Source organism: Mastacembelus armatus, chromosome 12, assembly GCF_900324485.2.
Source record: "Mastacembelus armatus chromosome 12, fMasArm1.2, whole genome shotgun sequence".
Lineage (NCBI taxonomy): Eukaryota > Metazoa > Chordata > Actinopteri > Synbranchiformes > Mastacembelidae > Mastacembelus > Mastacembelus armatus.
This window is the reverse complement of record NC_046644.1, coordinates 11245202-11264805: the sequence shown is the minus strand read 5'-3', so window position 1 is coordinate 11264805 and position 19604 is coordinate 11245202. Positions and strand designations below refer to the sequence as shown.

The window sequence follows — 19604 nt, the reverse complement described above, 5'->3', positions numbered from 1 at the left end:
ACTTCCTCCTCAGTGAAACTCCTCTCTGCCATGACAAAAATGCTGTAGCACAGACAGCCATGTGCCAACCAACCATCTCACTGATTTCCCTGATACTAACCACACAAAAAAAGACAATTAGGCAATTTGTTTGTATCACCTGTTACCAAATATTTGTCTGAGTCACCTGGGTGGCACATTGGAACAGTGGTTAGCACTGTTGCCACACAGAGGGAGGCTCTAGTTCTTTCTCTGTGTAAATATTGCATGATCTCTACGTGTCGTCGTGGGTTTACTCCAGGTGCTCCGGGTTCTAAATTCAAATAATAAAAACCTTGTACCAAATATATGTGCTTCTTGTGGTTTTGTCATAAATCTAATGTTTATGCATATGCTTTACGTTTGAGTAAATAATACAAGGATGCTACAAACAAGCTTAATAAATAAATAATTAAACATGAATGTTTTAAATAAAAATGTATTAAGTTAAGACTTTTGACTTTAAAATTTCACTGCTTTGATGGCACTAAATACGACTGCAGGGCTTGTCTCCATGTTGTGTTGCACTTTAAAATATTGTTTGAGCTCCTAAAGGTAGTAATAACATGAGTGTTAAATTGTTCATTGTTCTCTTTGAATAAAAGCACTGCTGAATTTTTTTTTACAACAAAGGTTATAACCCAAACAACATTTCACACTTGAAAAACATGAGAAAACATAAGGACACAAAGAGCTGGACACATTGGCCCCCTAGTGGCAAAGCAGACTCATTACACAGTACGAGACATCATACTATACATTAAAATGGCTTCAGGCTTTCTACTACAACAGCTGGTTGGGCTATGGTTAGATAACTGGTTAGAATTTAACCTGAAACATTTCACAGAAAACTCAGGTCCACCAGTCCAAAAATCACTGACATTACTGCGATGATAGGGAGTTGGACTTGCAGTAGCATCTTTTATATTGAGCTTGATGAAAGTGTCTATTCTGTGCATCTATTGTGTTTCTTCACACACCCACTAACTGAGCAAAACCACGTGGCTCATGTCTAAACAATGCAGCGTCACTGGGATGAGAACTTCAATTTACAACCCCCAGAAATACGTTACTTCCTCTATTTAGCAACCACTTAGCACAAATTCATAATGCACATATGTATAGCATGATAGAAAAAAAATGCATTCCAAATAACCTGAGTTTGAGGAAGTTGCATTGCACAAGAGATGTGTTGAGCACATACTGTAGCTCTTTCCCAAACCTTTAAAGCCTGAGAAGTCAGAAAAGAATAAATCTCCTTCAAACAGGGCCTTTTTGGTGTTTAGATTCCCAGTTATACCCTGTGACTCATTGCCTTACTGCCTGTCATTACATTATGCATTCAATACTCATATTATGTAAGAATAACCCTCTTACATTGACTGAAAAAAAATCACATCATGCCTTTTTTCTGCTTTGATCTGAGGGTTATTTATTGGATAACATGAAGGCTTGAGCAGATACAAAACTTATTAAAATCCTCATTATGCAACATCACTGCATGTGCAGCTCTGCGGTGGGAGCTTAGGATGCAGCTTGTGAGTGAATTTAACGAAACTCAGCAACGTCAAATTTAGCAGTCAGGTCTTCAGATGATAAAAAGTCTAAAAGAGTGATGAGTACATCTGACACCTCTCTGCTTTGTTCTGACTGCTTTTGACTGGTATGCTTTGATGCTCTGCTCAATTTCTGCAAACATCATTTACATATTATGCACCTGTGTCTCCTAAGCATCCAGTGAGCAGCTTAATACAAACTGAATTCTGCAAGTGAACTCTGTAAATTAGATCTTTTTGCACCTGTATTTCCTGTGTCCCTGGCTAGTGCACTTATACTCGTATGTGTGTGTGAATTAACATTCCATATACTGTATTATGAATCATTTCTCATTGTGCGACGCCTCCATAATTCAGATGGTTATGTGTAAAAATGTGTGTTTATATGTGTGTATGCCTGCGAATATTTGTGTTTATACGCGAGCTCCTCATTGGCTGAAATATTTTCTCTGGCAACTAGAAAACGTGATCCTGCCTGCAGAGGCACTGCAGTGTGTGATGCAGCTTGAGAGAACGATTGAGAGAGAAACAGAGAGAGAGAGAGAGAAACAGTGAGAGAGAGAGAGAAACAGAGAGAGAGAGAGAGAGAGAGAGGAGGGGGTAGGCAGGCTAAACAAACCACATGCATAAGGAGGGAGAGAGAAGAACAGAGAGAGAGTGTGTGTGTGTGTGTGTGTGCATGTATGTGTGTAAACACTGCGCATGTGTGACTGTGAGACGCACTCACTGAGGCAGACGGAGGAGGAGAAAGAGGAGCAATGAACGGCAGCTGATTCAAGAGGAGAGGTGACAGTAGAGGAGAGGGGAAGAAGGAGAAGATAAGGTTTGCCTGAAGACCAGAAGGAAGAAGGCAGAGAAGGGGAAGTGCGTGCAGAAAAAAACCACAGCACAGGAGCTCAGGTGACTGCACAGAATAAGCTGAATAGTTTCAGAGGCTCGAGAGTGAGAGAAATAGTGGGATGGAGAAAAAGATACCAGAGGGACACGCTCAGCCACAGCTCATCAGTGAAGAAGGAAGGGTGAGAGAGTGAAGAACAAAAAGTACCAGAGAGGAGAGGAGAAGAGGAATGAGGGATGCGGAGCTTGATGAAAAAGCAGCCCAAGACATGACGCATCCACCTTGCAATAGCTTCCTCCATCTCACATCTCCTCCATATGTTCATGCCTTCCCTGCTGCTTGTTATTCATCCTTCTAGAAACAAATGGACAAGAGAGAACACCCTCCCTCTGGTGAGACGTCCCCCAAACAAAGAGACTGAGCGGCTTGGTTTATCTCCACAGAGCAGCATCAGCAACGTCGACGGCAAAAACTGTAACAGGAGAGAGGAGGCCCGGGAGAATGGGAACAAATGCGTAGGCAGACAGGTGAGAATGGAAAAGGCTTTATATTCACTCTGTGGAGAAGATGCCAAGGCTTTGTTTTCTGTGTGTTAGTCTTCATATTCCACATCTGTGTTATTGGCATGTTCCAGATGTGTGAGATCAGTGAGGTGTGGCTCCTCTCATTTATTAATGTTCTTCTCTATGTGTGTGTGAGAATATAACAGACAGAGCTGGTCTTTGCTCCTTGTTTTGTTACACTGAGTGGAGATTTACATGGCTGTTGCATCATGGACATCCATTTTGCAGACACACGCACACCCAGATACATGAATGGAGCATATATGCCCACACACCCCTACACACCTACTTATTTACACAGACCACAAACAAGGATTGGAATGTGTGAATAAACTGTAATGATGTGTGAGATCGGGCGTAGGTGGCATCTTGTGGGTGTCATGTCTCCAGCATTTATGACATTTGACAGACTTCAGCACAGACAGACAGCGGGGGCAGGAGGAGAAAGGGGGGAGGGTGTAGGTTATAGGGACAGTGTTGGAACGGTCTGTTCTGTAGTTGTCAGCACCACTAAGGCATTTCCATATTGGCCATACATTGGTGCTGCAGTGAGACTGCTGGGCACACCATGCTGCGATTGCATAACTGCTGCTCCTGAACGCACCCCTCCCACATGTGAAACAGCACACTAAAGCTGCTCCATCTGACATGGTCCGAATATTTTGGCCACCTCACTGATGAGTCCCTCATGCGTTCACACGACATCAACAATGCTGAGACAGCCTCCTTAAGAGAGAAATCAATCACCTTAATCAATCAAGCCGCTGTTGTTGCTGAAGAGCTGGGCATTCACTGAACCTTTACCTCATAAATCTTCCATGAGGTCTGTGTCCGGCAGAGCGATGCTGGTTATTGCGTTTGTGTTTCTGCCTGTGTGCAGCTCTGCCATGTTGCTGTGGGAGCTACATAGAGAAGAACAAAGAGCACTTGGCTGTAACGAACTGTGAGGCAAAATGGCTGATGTCTGCCATGAATGACAGCGGGCTGAATTATTAAAAACACCTCCCCAGATACTCACTAAGCACTTTCTGCCCAGGCGAAAATACAAACACCAGACTGCAATTATACAGTAGCCCATGGAAAAATCGCACGTAATAACAGCTTGATAGATTGATTGTATATTTAAGAACCAGCCCTCAGAGCCAAACATCTCATCTGAATCTGAATTGTGGGCAAAATATCTAGATGGATTTAGATCTCTTAATTACATTAGCCTGACAACATGTGAATGAAATGCATTCCTTTATTCAGAAACTGTTTGTATACAAAACATAACAACTAAAAACACTGCCACTGTAAGCTGTATGTACTGTTTCTGTAACATACTCATATGAATATGCATCTGTCCACCACGCATTTATACAACAATACACTTAAAAATCCTAAAATATGAGTAAATCCTCCCACACTGAAATGATTCACAATATTTAACTGGATCCCTGGTTTCCAGTGAGGAGCTACAATGTTCAACATAGTATTTCTGAGGATTTGTCCACAGATCACACTAAGATCATAACCTGTTACGTAATCACAAAACAACACAACATCCCACTCAGGTCCACATAGAGATGCTGTGACGCCTTTTACCAGCCAAGGCATGAATGTGGATATGCATCTCTAAATAGCTGACATACCTGACATACCACGTGTATGTGGCATAGGGCCACAAAGAACCGGACCCTCTGACCTGTCCAGGCTGACAGACTGCTCAAATAGATGGATGGATGTACAGCTAGGGGGAGAGACAGACAGATTTTCATTGAGAGAAAAGAAAGAGAGAGACAGGCAGGGACACAGACTGGTCCGCTGTGACTCATTCAGAACATGGTGCCCTTCTCTCCGATCTGCACAGGTGGGATCTATTCAGTGTGATCACGAGGACTTTGACAGAGCGGTGTGTGTGTGTCTGTGTGTGTGAAAGAGATGCAGGAACATAGTGGGAGTATGTGAAGACAGGAATGTTCCATGCATGTGGTGTTTTCCTATCTCTTCAGGTGTAGGTTCGGTCAAACACATTTTAAAATATTCCAACTGTATCTGCTTGTTATCTGTTTGTTTGTGTGTCCGCTGGAATGTAAAGGGTGGTGCCGTGTACATGATGGGGAGTCATCTGAGGGTGAGACTGTTCTAGGATATGTGTGTGCGTGTGTGTGTGTGTGTGTGTGTGTGTGTGTGTGTGTGTGAGAGAGAGAGAGAGAGAGAGACTTTCTACTGAGAGCAGCACTGTGTGTTTAATGGTATGAGGAATTTACTGCTGAGGCAGAGTCCTCTGACATGTCTGTGGTCAGCTCTCCTCTTCCTCCTCTTGCTTGTGATGATGAGGTCAAATGCCTGCCATGATTTCATTAGTGTAATAATTCCTCTGCAGGGAAACGATCCAGAGATATGTACACACAAAGCACACAGGCGCACACAAGCCCTCAATGTCAAGACTGTGGGTGAGCTGCAGCAGTTTGCTCAGCATTACTATAGTGCCTGGGTCGGAGATGAGCCCCTTACATAACCGGGGGGGGGGGGGGGCTCTGTCGATTAGGAGGAGGCTGCGCCAAAGCTGTCCCATCGACAGGCAGCCTGCATCAGTTATCAGTCCTTTTCATAGCACTGTCACCAAATTAGAGGGTAATTTTAGCTGCTTCATCTCCCCCAGGCTCAAAGGCTCCTCAGGCAGTCTGGTTGCATTATCAACTTGACCCTTATCAGACAGAAGTATTTTCACAAGCTGTTTATAGCCACAAAACACGTCTGGGCATAAAATATCTGGGAGAGGTAGAGCTAAGATGCAAACAATAGTCCAATGATGCTGATTGGGATATTTAAGGCTAAGAAAAGAAAAGAAAATATTGTTCTTTGACATTTTTATGTATTTTTTCACATAATTCTTTAAATTTGATTGTCCAAAACAACAAATCTTGTTGTTTTGTTTGAATAGAGATCAAATATAATATAAGCATAAGTTATTTTTATTAGCACAAATGTTTTTCTATAAAAATGCCACAGACACACTGTACTTGAGTAAAATGAATGATTTAAATGTATTTTGTTCTTAAACACTAACAAAATAAGTTACTAAACATTTAGTTCTACATTGTTTCGTCTCACACAGCGTCACACATCGTATTGTATATACTTCTGCATTTATGTCATGATTTTTAAAGATTTTTACATTTTGCTTTGGTGGTTAAAGTGATAATGTGATCATGTACATGAGTTTCTCAGAAATATCTTGCATTAAGCATCACCCTCTAAAGATCTCACCTCAAGGTAATTAGATGACCATAACATGATATTTTGGTGCTAGCATCCCCATGTGTGAATGCATTCTGTGTGCAGGGCGATGAGTAAGGAACAGAGTATTTATTTTGGGAAAGGTGTTGGAGGGATACTTTTGGTGAGATTGGGAGTGATGCTGGGTAGCAGCTCCGTTAGTGTGACTGTACAAATATGTCAACAGAGTCACTGACACAAGATGAAGGGGAGAAAGAAATGTCTGCCTGCTTGCCCAATATGGCTCACTGTATCATGTGACCGTAATGGGCTAAAGCGCTTCCGCTTGTTAGGTGCAGTACATCGCTCTGGTTTGGTGTGAATCTTCAGCAGAGGTTGGGGGCAGGAAACCACTGAGAGGCACAGAGATAAACAAACCATAAATAGAAATGAGGACCAGTGCTGTGCTCCCTCTCTCTCTCTCTCTCACTCTTTCTCTCTCTCTCTCTCTTCCTCACCATGTAGGTCACCTCCTCTGCACACTGTTTTTTTTTTTTCCTCTAATGACTCATCACCATTGACAGCTGTGCAGAGAATGAGCGATGTGTCATCCTGCTTTCTCTGCTGTTTGGCAGCTACAGTTCTGGTCAAGCTAAAAACTCTTTTTCATAAACCCACACAGAAAATGACACAAACCCTCCATGCGGGCTGGAACCTGTTCCTACCCATGTTAGACTCTGACGCAACTCACAAGATGGTGACTGTTGACAGGAAGCAGGAAGGATGACAAAAATGTCTCAATGCTCTGAAAAGACAGTTTAACAAGATAAGGTCAACTATAAACTTATTACATGGACAAGACTATCATGACTTCAGTGCTAAAACATAACAGATACTCATCACTTGCTTAAATTTTGACAGTAGTAGTGCTGAAACCAATACATGAATAATCGATATGATAATGACTTTTGGTAATTAATCAAATTTTAAAAAGCCTTTTCTTACCCCACGTTATTAACTGCATACCTTTGGCTTATTTTACTGCTAAAAAAAAGACTTCATTACAAGACATAGCCTCTGGAAGCTGGAATTTGTCCTTATTTCCTGTAATTTTCCAGACAAGATAATCCCTCAGTTAACGTAAATGTCCTAAGAGGAATATTTAAGTGTTCTGAGTTGGTCCACTCATCACAGACCGGCAGTGGGTGTGCTTTGTAATTCTTAAATACACCATCAATCGACATAATCTTCTGGCTAAGTGGCACGCTGATTATGTTTAGCCAAAATAAAGGCGGACTCTTTATATGCTGCATCCCAGATCAAGTGGCAACATGATAATTACCCCACACTTTAAAGAAACACTTGGGCTGAGGCCAGGATGTAAAAGCAAATGGGACAAAATGGTTTTTGATGGCATCTTCCTTGACATGAAATGTCAAATATTCAAAAATTATACATAGAAATATAACATTTCTTGTAGGCATGTGAACTTCCTATTTATTGCTATCTCACACACATTTTCACGTGCATGTAAAAAACCAAAATAAAACTGCACTTACTACATTATTCATTTCTAAAAATAAAAATCATGCTCCAATAAAAAGAAACTGATCATATAAAAGGCCATTAACATGAAATTCATGTATTTTTTGTCTCCCTTTTTGTTCCTAACAGATGGCCCAAAGGAATCACATCATAATTCTGAGTCAGTGAAAAAGAGAGACAAGCACAGAGGCATTCTTCAGACTGATACCACTCCTGCTCATTTGGGAAAACTGTCTGGAAGTAAAGAAAAACTTTCACTCCCATCTCTGAGGAATTCAGGAGCCTTGGAGCTTGAAGGAGTCATTCCAAGCAGCTTTCTGGATCTGCATTTAACGACACCTCCCAAAAGAGACCTCCTCCCTCCTCCTTATCAACAAGCTACAGAACCAAGAGGGTCACACAGGGTCACCTGACCACACTGGACCAAGAGTGGACTGGAGGTTATTCTTTCCTTCTCACGCACTCCAGTCGGTGTGTAACACGCCCACAGCCAAAAACAGGAAGTCAGGCGAGGAACACATGTTTAAGGCTAGTTTGAGAAGGCAAGAGTTTCTCTTGGCAGACCACAGGATTTATTTTTAAGACAATACCTCTTGGACCTTTTCTAAACTGCGTGTACTCAGTGCCCCCACTCCATGAATGCAGAAATCCCCTTAACCTAATCTGTACGTATATCTGTGAGCATCTGTGTGTATAGATTATTTATTGGTGTTATCACTGGGCGAGAACATATCTTTGTGCTGAAGTACTAACTGTCCTTGTGTGTGAATATACATTTCTGAAAATAGCCATCAAAGACAGCACAGAAACATCAGCATAAGTACAACAAAAAACTACCTTTAAGTAGTCAACACTGGTCAGATACTGTAAGCTGGACTGTTTTATCATCTGTACATATCAGCTGTGACAGAATAAGAGCTGCAGATTGTGGTGCTACGGCTGAGCTCCTCCATCTGTCTTCGCCTTAAGACTCAGGCTGACGGTAGCGCACATCAGGGGGGGATCTCTGAGGGAAACATGGATGCAACCATCCGTCCCCATGTCCCCTCAAATGGCTGACTTCAGAGAAAAAGCTCAATCTTTTTCCCACTGAATCAGGCAGGGGTATCCAGCGCTGATTAGTCACAGTCCCTCTCTATAAGACCTCCAAAAAACGTGCGAATGTCCTGCCTCAGGCGTCAGCCCGTCACTATCCCCATGGACACCGTCAAGATCATCCAGTCGGAGAAGTTCCCCAGAGAGTGCCCTGTGCCCGTCACCCAGCCACGCTATGCCCCACCACCCAGAGTGGCGTGGGACGGTGGAGGTGAAGGTGAAATCATTGTCAACCAGGCCTGCAGTGACTTGACTTTGGACATTGCAGGGTCTCCCCGGCCGATGGTGTCCCCCCCGCCCCCCGTGATGCGCAGGGAGCAGAGCTTCCTGGCGCAGCGCAAAACCAGTGCCAACGAAATCTGCTACCACCAGTTCCACTACAACATGGAAGACGTCATAGTCAACCAGTACGTGCTGCGCTCCTCCTCCACCTCCTCCTCCACTTCTTCTTCCTCCTCGGGACCCGTCATGCCCTGTGAGCCCCTGGACTGTCCCACCTGTGGTCACACCTACAACTTTGCTGGCAAGCGTCCACGTATCCTCTCCTGCCTGCACTCAGTGTGTGAGGAGTGCCTGCAGATCCTCTACGAGTCCTGTCCCAAGTACAAGTTCATCTCCTGCCCTACGTGCCGGCGTGAGACGGTGCTGTTCACTGACTATGGCCTGGCTGCTCTGGCCATCAACACCAGCATCCTGAGCCGTTTGCCCTCTGACCCCAACGGGCCCGTGCAGTGGGGCGGAGACGCCGACCGCAGCTGCTACCAGACTGTGCGCCAGTACTGCCAGTCAGCCTGCACCTGCCAGATCACCAACCCCTTGTCCTCCTGTGGCATCATGTAGACAAGCGGGGACACTGCAGGCGTGACTCAGTGCTGCCCCCCACCCCCATCACCGCCACTCTCTTCGTCTATAAGCTAAACCCTTTCTGCCAATCGCCCTTCTCAGAGACATACAGTGAATAAATCCCTCCACAGATGTTATCTCTATATATTTAATAGCACAGATGGATGCTGTGTGGGACTGATGAACGCTGGTGGTTCAGTAAATAGTAAATAAATGTATTTTATGTATGGACTGAAATCCTATTCACCCTCTCTCGTTTGGTTGGACGTGTTTGTCATTGACATCTCTTTACATGGGAATGCCAGGGGAGGTCTGTCCCCCCAACCTAGGTGAATAAAGATTAAAGAAATGATAAAAGTACCTCTGTGTGGCCTACACTTATCTGCCAACACTAGATTACCATTTCTTATTTCTTAGTTTTATTATTAAACTAAATCCCTTAAATTGTTTGCCTAAAGTATTTCTGCAGAATTGATAATTGGGTAATTGATGGTTTTGTGATTTGTTTTCTATATAGTATAAGGAGGTTTAAATTATCTCTTATTTACAGCTTATTTTTTCAATTAAGAGGAAAATTCAGAAATTTGTACTTTCATGTACAGGGGATGCTTTTTACTGTATTTTGTTAAATCTGAAGAGGGTTAAACCCAGAACAGCTATTTTATAAACCAATATTTGCTTTCATAACAGAATGAATTGATTTTTTGGGGGGGGGGGGTTGAATTATTAATCAGACAAAAACAAGCTATTTAAAGTTTCCTTTAGGTTTCCAATATTTTCCAACATTTTTAGAGTCATTGGATGCAGCCACCGTTTGAGACAGATCTGACTGTCAGGGTTAAAATATATTTTCATATTCAAATTAACACGTTTTTTCTATCAAGCTTTGCATTGGTCTGGATTATAAATACCATGTTGGGAAAAATAAATTATACATTTATTTTGTTTACTGTCACCGTAAAATTTCACAATATATTATTAGAAATAATGAAGTGTACAGTGGGAAATGTAGATATTTGGCAGATTGGTACATCATAAGTGCTGAATAGGGAGTCAGTTTGAAAGCAGTGAAAGAAAGGTGTAGTCTTTCTCAGAACTGAAATTAAAATGTGCAAACATCATGACAAATACTGCAGTCCATTTATTCTGGCACGGCATTCTTTCTCCTCCTGAACAGCTGGTTCAGCCGTTGTTGGCCTGAGGTTTTCTCAGATGACTGCATCTGTTGGCTGTGCAGATAAAACATTTATCAGACAGAGCTGAAGCGAGACACTGGATAACTGGAGGCGGTTTGTAAGCTAAGTTTCATGAAAAAGTACAAAATGTCTAAGAGGAACAGATGCACAGACTGAAAATGAACTCTCCCAAAGCCTCTGCATCGACTGTGCATTAAGTCTGGACCACTGCGTCAGTGTGGCTGGCTGCCATTTTGAAGCAGCACGCATATTTCCTCACATTTACTCAGTGCAGCATGCATTAATATGAGTAATAATGACCTTTCAGAGGTGGTTTTAAACGCAATAATTTACCTCATTGCAGACTCTTTTCTCAAAGACCAAAATCTTAACTTCCAGTACTTGTAAGGTCTATTTCTTTTTTCCTTTTTAGACTCCTGAGGAAGAGAAAAGAAAAGAAATGTCTTATTTTTAAAAAGCTCAGTGTTGTACAATATAATGACGTATGGAATGTGTTCTTGATCTGGTATTATGATTGTTTTACAATATGAAGATGCAAATTATGTGTTGTATTTGTATGTAAAGTACCTGCTTCTCTTGGTTTTCGTTTGCCTTGTCTAGCAGGCCATCTGTAATCAGGTGCTGCCCTCTGCAGTGCACATTCAGCTTTCCTACACCAAACACACACATATTACTTTATGAACAAAATACCACAAACATGACTAAGGTGAGATTGAAATCAATAGAAAACAGACAGATAACTCACTTAGATGCTGTGTTGCAATACTTGTGTCTGACAGTGATCTCTGACGACAATTTCTTTGAGAGTTGTCCTTCTCACACTGAGGTTTAGTGATACTGAACTCTGCATTTTCAAGCTTTTGACAAGAAGACCGGTCCCCCTGAGACCCCGTAGAGTCACTGTGAAAGGTGTGGGGAGCCTGAAAGAAAAGCAAGTCGTGAGGACAATGTGGTCATGGCTTAATTCTGATGTGCCCTCAGGCTTCAAGAAGACTTGTCATCACCTGGTCGACAAGGCCGTGTGATGTTTATAAACCTGACACAGCGTGAAAACTGTGACAACCTTTTAATTGCTTTGCAAATACAGGATACATGAATGTCTTCTGGCTCACCTGCATGTCCTCATGTCCCCACAGGCCATTCCTCTCCATCTGTAACGCTCGGTTGTCCATCTGTTGTCTGGCAATTTCTTCTAACATCTGGCACACCTGTTCCAGGTAGCGGAGCCCAGGACTCAGGTCTTTCCTCTCTTCCTGCACAGAGCAAAGAAAAAAACAATGCATGGTTAATGTTTGAGAAATCAGAAATTACATTGTAATTTTTATGATGCCCTGACTCATCCTATAGTGGCTTAATATCATGTTTACCTTTCAACAATCATTAGATGAATAAGCATAAAACTGGACACACATATACAGTCTCATCAGTTTGTCCATCAAAAAATTAAAATTCAAATCAAAATGTTTTTTTCAATGAATCATTGTGACTGTGTACTAAATACTCTTATTCTATGCACTGGAATATCCTAATATAGATTTCTTTAAAATATTAGTGTTGAAAGAGTAACTTCATTCAACTCTAAAGAGAACAAAACAGAATTACAGCTGGGCTAAGTAATTCATCTAAGACCACATATTTATTAAGCAGAGATAGTGTATATGAGCTTAGCATTTGTACTATCAGGGTTAGTTACAATAGTGTTAATATTAATGGTTACATCAAGTTACACGATATGAAGCTATTTTTTTTTCATGAACCTTGAAATGACCTATGAAAAGAACAATGAAATATATGAGGCCTTTCATACAAAGACAATAAACAATGTGCACACACCCAAGAACTAAAAAAAAAAAAGCCCTGAAGAAACTTACTCTATTAAATACAAACAGTACAATTAATCCAGGTGTTTCAACACTACTTGCTGTGCATGAACTGTTTTTCAGAGCACACCCACTTGTGTGCAAATGCGAAGAGGAATGTCTCCAATGTTGTTTTCGTTGGTCAAAATCAAATTTGAAATCTAGGCAAATGTTTTCCTGTGTGGTTAAAAACACATCTGTCACATTTCTGAAAAACAGAGTCCTCAACTTCCTCCCTGTCTGCATCCAATTCCTCTCATGTTTATGGTCGCAGGCACCCGGGCAGACTGGTTTATAATCCCTCGTACCGCAGGCAGGCTCGTGAGAGGTTACACGCATGAAAAAGATCCTCTTTGAGTAATGAGACGCCTGTCCTACTTTAAGTTACAGAGCAAATTTGTCGAATGCGAGTTGTAACCTTTAAACTACAGTATGAGGAGACTTCTACACTTCAGAGAATTTCTTTCAAGCTTTCAATTTGCATTTACAAAGCAGTGCTGTGCAAGATGACACACCTTACTGTGGCTAACTTAGGCAAAGGTAAAACTGAGAGGACAAATCTAACTAACAGAAATAAGACACGTTTGTATCTCTACACATGATTAAACATTTGAACACAGTTTTTTTTTGCGCCATAAACACCACCTCACCTCTGATCTCTGCTTGTCAAAGCTCACTGATGTCGACTGTCTACGCATTTCTGACATCTGCCTGGCGGGCACAGATGATTTGACTGTCCTATGTGCACCCAAACTTGGTGACCTTTGAACTCTCACTATTTCCGATATGTGCCGTCTGGGTTGCAAAGATGCTCGAGATTGTCGCCTGAGCGCATCCTCCAGGGGCCCTGAGTTGCCCTTTACACATTTAGAGCCAGTCCTCTTTAGTGCTTGCTCTACTTTGAGATGCAACATGTTGGCGTCCTCCTGAGCACTGCTGGGACAGTGGAGTGGGGATGAAGAGGAGGAAGAGGAAGGCATGGGAGAGGGGAGAACAGGTGACTGTGATGTTGAGGCTGGAGTGAGTCGGTCTCCTTCTCTTTGTGGTATAAATGCATCTGTTTCTGCATTATCTGCTGAAACCAAGCAGGAAGTCGCAGGGGAGGATGTGTCCGAGCCAGCTGTCTCCACTCCAGAGTCCACTGAGTCAAAGTACAAGTTTGGCCTTGTGTCGGAGGAAAATACAGGAGAGTCTTCATCGTTATTTCCAATCACGTCTAAGTCAGAACTCTGGCTTCCTTCAGTTACCCAGGCCTCCATAAAGTTTCCGAAGCTCCTGTAGAGATTCATCTCCAAAGGTTTTTCCCTCCACTACGGAACTGCCAGAAAATATGCACCAGTTTAGAAACGCACCCAGTGATTAACTGAGGTGAGCCGGTGATGTAAAATTGAAAACAGCTCCTGTGATCTGCCTCGGTTCCTTCACCACGCCTCTTCCCATTATTTGGCCTGTCACCATGTAGAGCTGCATGTTAATACCTGCTCCTTCCTGTCACTACATACTAGGAAAACAGTGACTCATTTGCAAAGCTATTGAAATGTTAGATTTGCCTTCATGCCTGTAAGAAATTCAAAACAAAACCAAAATAGGTCAGGACATAGTCATGCAGATTCAAAGAACATCAGTTATACAGTAATTTAAGAAACAGATATGCTGTAAAAAGAGTAAACACAAAAAAATGCGGATAGATATTCAAGATAAAACAACAAATCCAAGACCTGCCATTCACTCCTCAAATGTTTTTACATTAAAGTATCCTATGACTATGAGAGCACATGAAATTGGTAATATGATATGTGAAAACAATCCTCAGTATTATGATATGTGTGTGAAAAGGAGAAGTGAAAAGAAGAGGCTGAAACGGTAAACGTGTCCATCGTTTCTACATACCAAGATCTATCTGAGACTGGAGGAATGTGTAGAATGGGCGCTCCTGTGTGCTGATACCATCTACATTCCCCAGGTGAGAACAGAGACAGCAAAGGTCATCTGATCGAACACACAGGCTCATTCACTGTCCTGGAAACATGAAAGAAAAGCAAGTCATGCAGACCCAGAGCAGAGTCTGCCCATGTTTACACCTGCTGTTGAGTTCATTTAACATAGTACCTCACATCAAGAACATACAGTAGCTACTGTACTATCATCATACGTGGTCATTTAGGGGTGAATGAAGGTTTTTTCAAAATTTATGTGAGTTACTACTACTTATGAGCCAAAAATGGATTCTGCCAGTGTGAAGAGAGCACTGTATTTATGCCTCTGTACACAAAAGTGTGAACAAAAATATGCATTTAAGGTATATGAGCAAGTTTTGGTAAATAATGTTTTTAAGTTCAGATGTTTTTAAGTTAAGATGTTTACTAGTTTGCTTATTTGTATTCATTCCTTATGCTTTTTGTATGTGTTTTTAATTAGTATTATACTTTAACTTGACCTCTGTATTTCTAAAATCCTGCAACTTTAATACATATTTCACTTCTTGTGAATAATGGTTTAAGAAATAACAATAGAAGGTCCCCAGGGGTCGTCGCTGAGCACTGTCTATTTGTGTGAGGACAACGTCATGATCATCTTATTCTTTTATGGATTTTAGAAAAAAATGACCTGAGATCTGATAAGTGTGATTTTTACGAAGGAAATGTCTGCTTTAAAAAAAAAAAAATAGTGTGATTGTTGTGTAATTTAACAGACTCCCACAAACTGTCAATTGCCTTACTAGGTTATAAAGTTTTGTACAAAGTAGCAGCATGTGCGTCCTTGGAGAAAAAAAAAAAAACCTTTGGTGCACTTGTCGTGAGCTCCATCGGTGTGTTTGTGTTTGACTCTCTGTGGCAACCAGCAGCAAACACCGGGGGAAGGAGGCCTGCTGCAGCAGCCACAGTATGGAGGAATATGCCCCTACATTTAGCAAACTTCTGCTGACACCTGATCCACATTATATACCGGGGTACGTACCTACTTCAACAGATGAGAATTGGTAAGAAATGCTGTAATTTCATATAAACAAAAATATCTAACTATAATTGATTGATTACTGCAATATTGCTGCAGTTCACATTAGGAGATGCAAAATGGACATTGTGTCAGACCTGTAAAAACACTGTTGCTGTTATTTATTAACTTAAAGTTGTGTCAAAGTGATGTTAATAATATTTTATTTTCTTTTAAGCAGTATTTGCTGTTGTTTCTGCTGCACAGCATTATAATCTGTACAAAGGTGTTTCTGTAAGTAACTTGTACTTAACGAGTATGGACAAGTTTGGTTCATATAAATTAGTCACAAAAAGTAACAAAATATAATTACCACACTAACTGTGCCCTCAAAAGTTAGCATCTAGCCTCTAAATTAGAGGCTGTGTGTTATTCTCTGTTAAAATATATGTATATTTATATATGACTGTGTTTTTTACAGGTATGCAGGGTACTGCCCACAGTTGAAGTTCAATGTGGGGAAGTCCTACGGCCGGCTCACAGCCGAGCTGCTGACCAGTCCTGATGTGAAACACTCCGATCATCTGGTCCTCCACGCAGGTCGCACCTACTCCACAGAGTCTGACCCTGGTCTGACACTGAGAGGCATCCCTGACAGTAACTTGAAGATAATGATACCAGGATACACAGGTAGGTATCACACACTAACACATGGGGTCAACAAGGTAACTGAACACCTTGCAGAAAATTATTTATATAGGGCACAAACAAATGCTGTACACTTCAGTAGCAAATACAAATACAATACAAAACGAAATGCCACTTAAGATGGTGTATCAATTATAAATGCAGCCTGTCAATAAACACTTAAATATGAGAGTAAATCTATGTCTAACTGTTAAAGTGTTAAGTACAGATAATCAGTGACTACATACATCGAACAGCTGAATAGAAGGACTCATGCTGAAGATAGCAGAGATATGATAAACATAATACACAGACATCAAATCTGCTCATTGATATACAGTACAATGCAGTAATATAATCACATTTGTAGTTAAGTGTGCTAAGTGTTCTTCAAACCCTGTGGAAATATAAACAAACAAAACTAAACCTATTTTTATGTCAAGGCAGCACTACACATTCACATGAAACGGCCCATTAGTGTTTGTTTCTGTTTCAGGCTTCGTTCCAAAAAGTCAGAACTACTTTGCCTGCAGCTACTCTGAAACATGTCGCAAAGCACTGACTGAGTTTTACCAGGAAAGGCGTGCGAAGCTCCAGCAGCAGTCAGCAGACCTGCCAGTCATTGTCAACCACACCAACCAACAGTTTGAAGTAACCGCGTCTCTTTCTCTCTCTCTCTTTTTCCACACACATGCTCTGGCTCTACCCCTCTTTCTCTCACTCTATCTCTCCACCCCCCCACACACACAGAGATATTAGTGAGCATGGCACCTCTGAAAGGTTTACCTGTTTAATTATCCATGGTGAAGCTCTAGTGTCAGTGCACTGTAATGTATTCCAACTAACAACAACCGATGGGTGGAACTGGACAAATGTCTCATGTATCCAAACACAGATTCACCAGCTGTGTCTCACTGCAGTTCACAGTAATTCACCAATAACCTGGAACAATTTTACATCCACTCGCAGAAAGTTCCTGATGTTACATGGTTGGCATCTGACCATTGTGTAGGGATTAGTAAGTTTATATCATATGAGTCACACGTTTTTATGGTTTTCTGTTATTTTGTGGCCCAGAGACCAAAACCCCCTGTGACAACAATCTCCAACAAAGTGATCTACAAGCCTTTGAAGTCCTTCACCCCTGCTGGAAATCCATATTTCATGGAAGATGATAATCCACACAAGTACTTTATCTCAGGTACAACAAGGGAACAGTTGCTACCTGCAGTAAGCTTGCAATGAGCTTTTAGCTCTGGTTTTGGTCTCTACCAATGCTTGAAGGAGATATTTCACAATCTTTACAAGATAGTTACTTACTGCGTCTCGGTGGCGTTTGGTGCCACGAAGGTGGTGCAAAGTAGATCTTTTTTTGAAGCTTCGCACTGTAATCAGCTGCCTACAGTCAAAAGGACACTAGAGAGAGCAGTGACAATTAAAAGTAAAATTGCAGGTTGTGAAACTGAAACAATGAGCTCCTAAAACATGTAGTATTGCTAAGAGGAACTGCAGAGTTGTGTCTCTTCTCTTGTCATATGAGTAACATACAAGCAATCATGTGCTCCACTGTTCATGTAAAAATACTTAATATAATTGCTTTAAATCTGTAAATCTGTGTTAATTAACTTTGGGGCAATTGAAATGTTGTTGCCTTTTTATGGTTAACATTTTAATAGACTATTAGTAGTAAACACATTCATCAAACACAGCGCAACATGATGCCAGTGGCATCATGTGTCTGGTAACTTGTAAATGTAAAGAGAAAAATATCAGGGTCTTTTATTTTAGATGTTTGAATTTATCAAACCATGCATACCAAAAAAACAGCTCACTGAGTGATGACTTTTTGCAGGATTTACAGGGCATGTGCCAAAGTCTCGCTTCCTAATTGGCAAAGGTTACCCCATCACCACAAACCAGGCACTGATCCAGTTTCAAAAGCAGCAGCAGAAGGATGCCATGTTCCATGACATCGCAGGGAGGAGGGACAGTACAACATGTCCCATGCCCACTATCTACCCATCAAACAGAGGTGTGGTGCCATCGTTTACAGGACACATCCCAGGTCTGTGCCAGTGTTACCAGCACATTTCCCAACACAAAACCCTGGGATCAGATAAATGATTAATGTTCATTAAAATTGATCACTTGATCAGACATACTCTACACCATCCCACAGGATACCGGTTCATGTATGGACATACCTTTGGTCAACTTTCCCAGAATGCACTGGAAAAAAGTGGCATCAAGAGGACCCTTCAGGAAACATCATAGAACCATCATATTCCACAAAGACCATTACTAAAATGATGATTCAAATCCAATAACTTATTAGGAACAACCATTTCTGCCGGATTGAAAAAATATAAATTAAAATAGAATGAAATTAATTAAAAATAGAAAACAGGCCAAGATGTTCAGTCTTTATTGACAGTTCGATTGTCATGGGGCATTAGCATTCAGGTTGAGAAAATGAGGCTGGGAGGAATCATTTCACAGACTTCACATTATTGCAGTACTTTTTAAAAAAATCTCTATTTAACAAATATGGGGTACATTTTTTAAAATGATTTTCCCATTATCTAACTACCTCTATCAAAATATACCTGACGCACATGTAATACCTGGAACAGCCACAAGATGGCTTAATATTTGTGCGACTTCACTGGAAGACATACCATCGTATACCAAACAAGTCCACTTTTCTTTTTTTTTATTCTTTCAAACTGTTTCCAAAACCTAACACTACAGCTGTAAAAATGTTAACAGGAAATAAAGAGATTTAGTAGAGACTGGAGCACCTATGTCTGTCAACTCATGCACCTACATTAATTCCATGCTGGAGATCTGACTCTAAAAAAAAAATGTTACTGAAAATAGACATCACTGGTAATGTACTACAACAGGCTGGTGTGGGATATTTGGCACTAAGTGTGTATTGCTTGATTTTTTTTCATCTTTCAATGGTGGATCTATGGAGAGACTGACAGTGACATATGAGAAATGGATCATTTTGCACATCATAAATACCCAACAGTCTACAACAGCTCAAGATTCACATTTTATGACTGATGTTTGCCTATGGAAAATGCAAAGGAGAGTAACAGGTAACAGAAACACCTATGTAATGTTTATTCCAGAGTGCAAATGCAAAAAAAAATTGGCCCTAATTTATAAAGATATTTAAGATCAGAATCTGCTGTGGAAGTAATCCAGCCTGTTCTGATTGTTTTACCCTACAGTGTTTTCCTGCTACAAATGTTTCC

At 41.2% G+C, this 19604-nt stretch overlaps 3 protein-coding genes across 5 annotated transcripts; 2 read left to right on the top strand and 1 right to left on the bottom strand.

Moving 5' to 3' along the window:
- The first annotated feature begins 2280 nt into the window (after window positions 1-2280).
- On the top strand, window positions 2281-10022 carry rnf208 (ring finger protein 208). Its single transcript, XM_026296662.2, has 2 exons — window positions 2281-2939; window positions 7854-10022. The coding sequence occupies exon 2, from the start codon at window positions 8886-8888 to the stop codon at window positions 9657-9659; it is 774 nt and encodes a 257-aa protein (XP_026152447.1). The 5' UTR covers window positions 2281-2939; window positions 7854-8885; the 3' UTR covers window positions 9660-10022.
- Window positions 10023-10591: 569 nt separating this feature from the next.
- LOC113124797 (uncharacterized) lies at window positions 10592-17815 on the bottom strand. The gene is made up of 8 exons (XM_026297907.1): window positions 17659-17815; window positions 14608-14736; window positions 13368-14275; window positions 11971-12111; window positions 11604-11778; window positions 11426-11508; window positions 11192-11274; window positions 10592-10891 (listed from the first exon to the last, which is right to left on the bottom strand). Exons 3-8 carry the CDS (start codon window positions 14004-14006, stop codon window positions 10804-10806), a joined length of 1209 nt encoding a protein of 402 aa, XP_026153692.1. The 5' UTR covers window positions 14007-14275; window positions 14608-14736; window positions 17659-17815; the 3' UTR covers window positions 10592-10803.
- cimip2b (ciliary microtubule inner protein 2B) lies at window positions 15569-19074 on the top strand. 3 transcript variants are annotated; one of them, XM_026297909.1, is made up of 6 exons: window positions 15569-15667; window positions 16133-16341; window positions 16835-16989; window positions 17416-17539; window positions 18191-18403; window positions 18518-19074. In XM_026297909.1, the coding sequence occupies exons 1-6, from the start codon at window positions 15603-15605 to the stop codon at window positions 18610-18612; spliced, it is 861 nt and encodes a 286-aa protein (XP_026153694.1). In that variant the 5' UTR covers window positions 15569-15602; the 3' UTR covers window positions 18613-19074. The 3 variants fall into 3 exon arrangements, with proteins under 3 accessions (XP_026153694.1, XP_026153695.1, XP_026153693.1); XM_026297910.1 differs by having other exon boundaries at window positions 15573-15697; window positions 18191-18370; XM_026297908.1 differs by having other exon boundaries at window positions 15573-15697.
- Window positions 19075-19604: the final 530 nt, after the last annotated feature.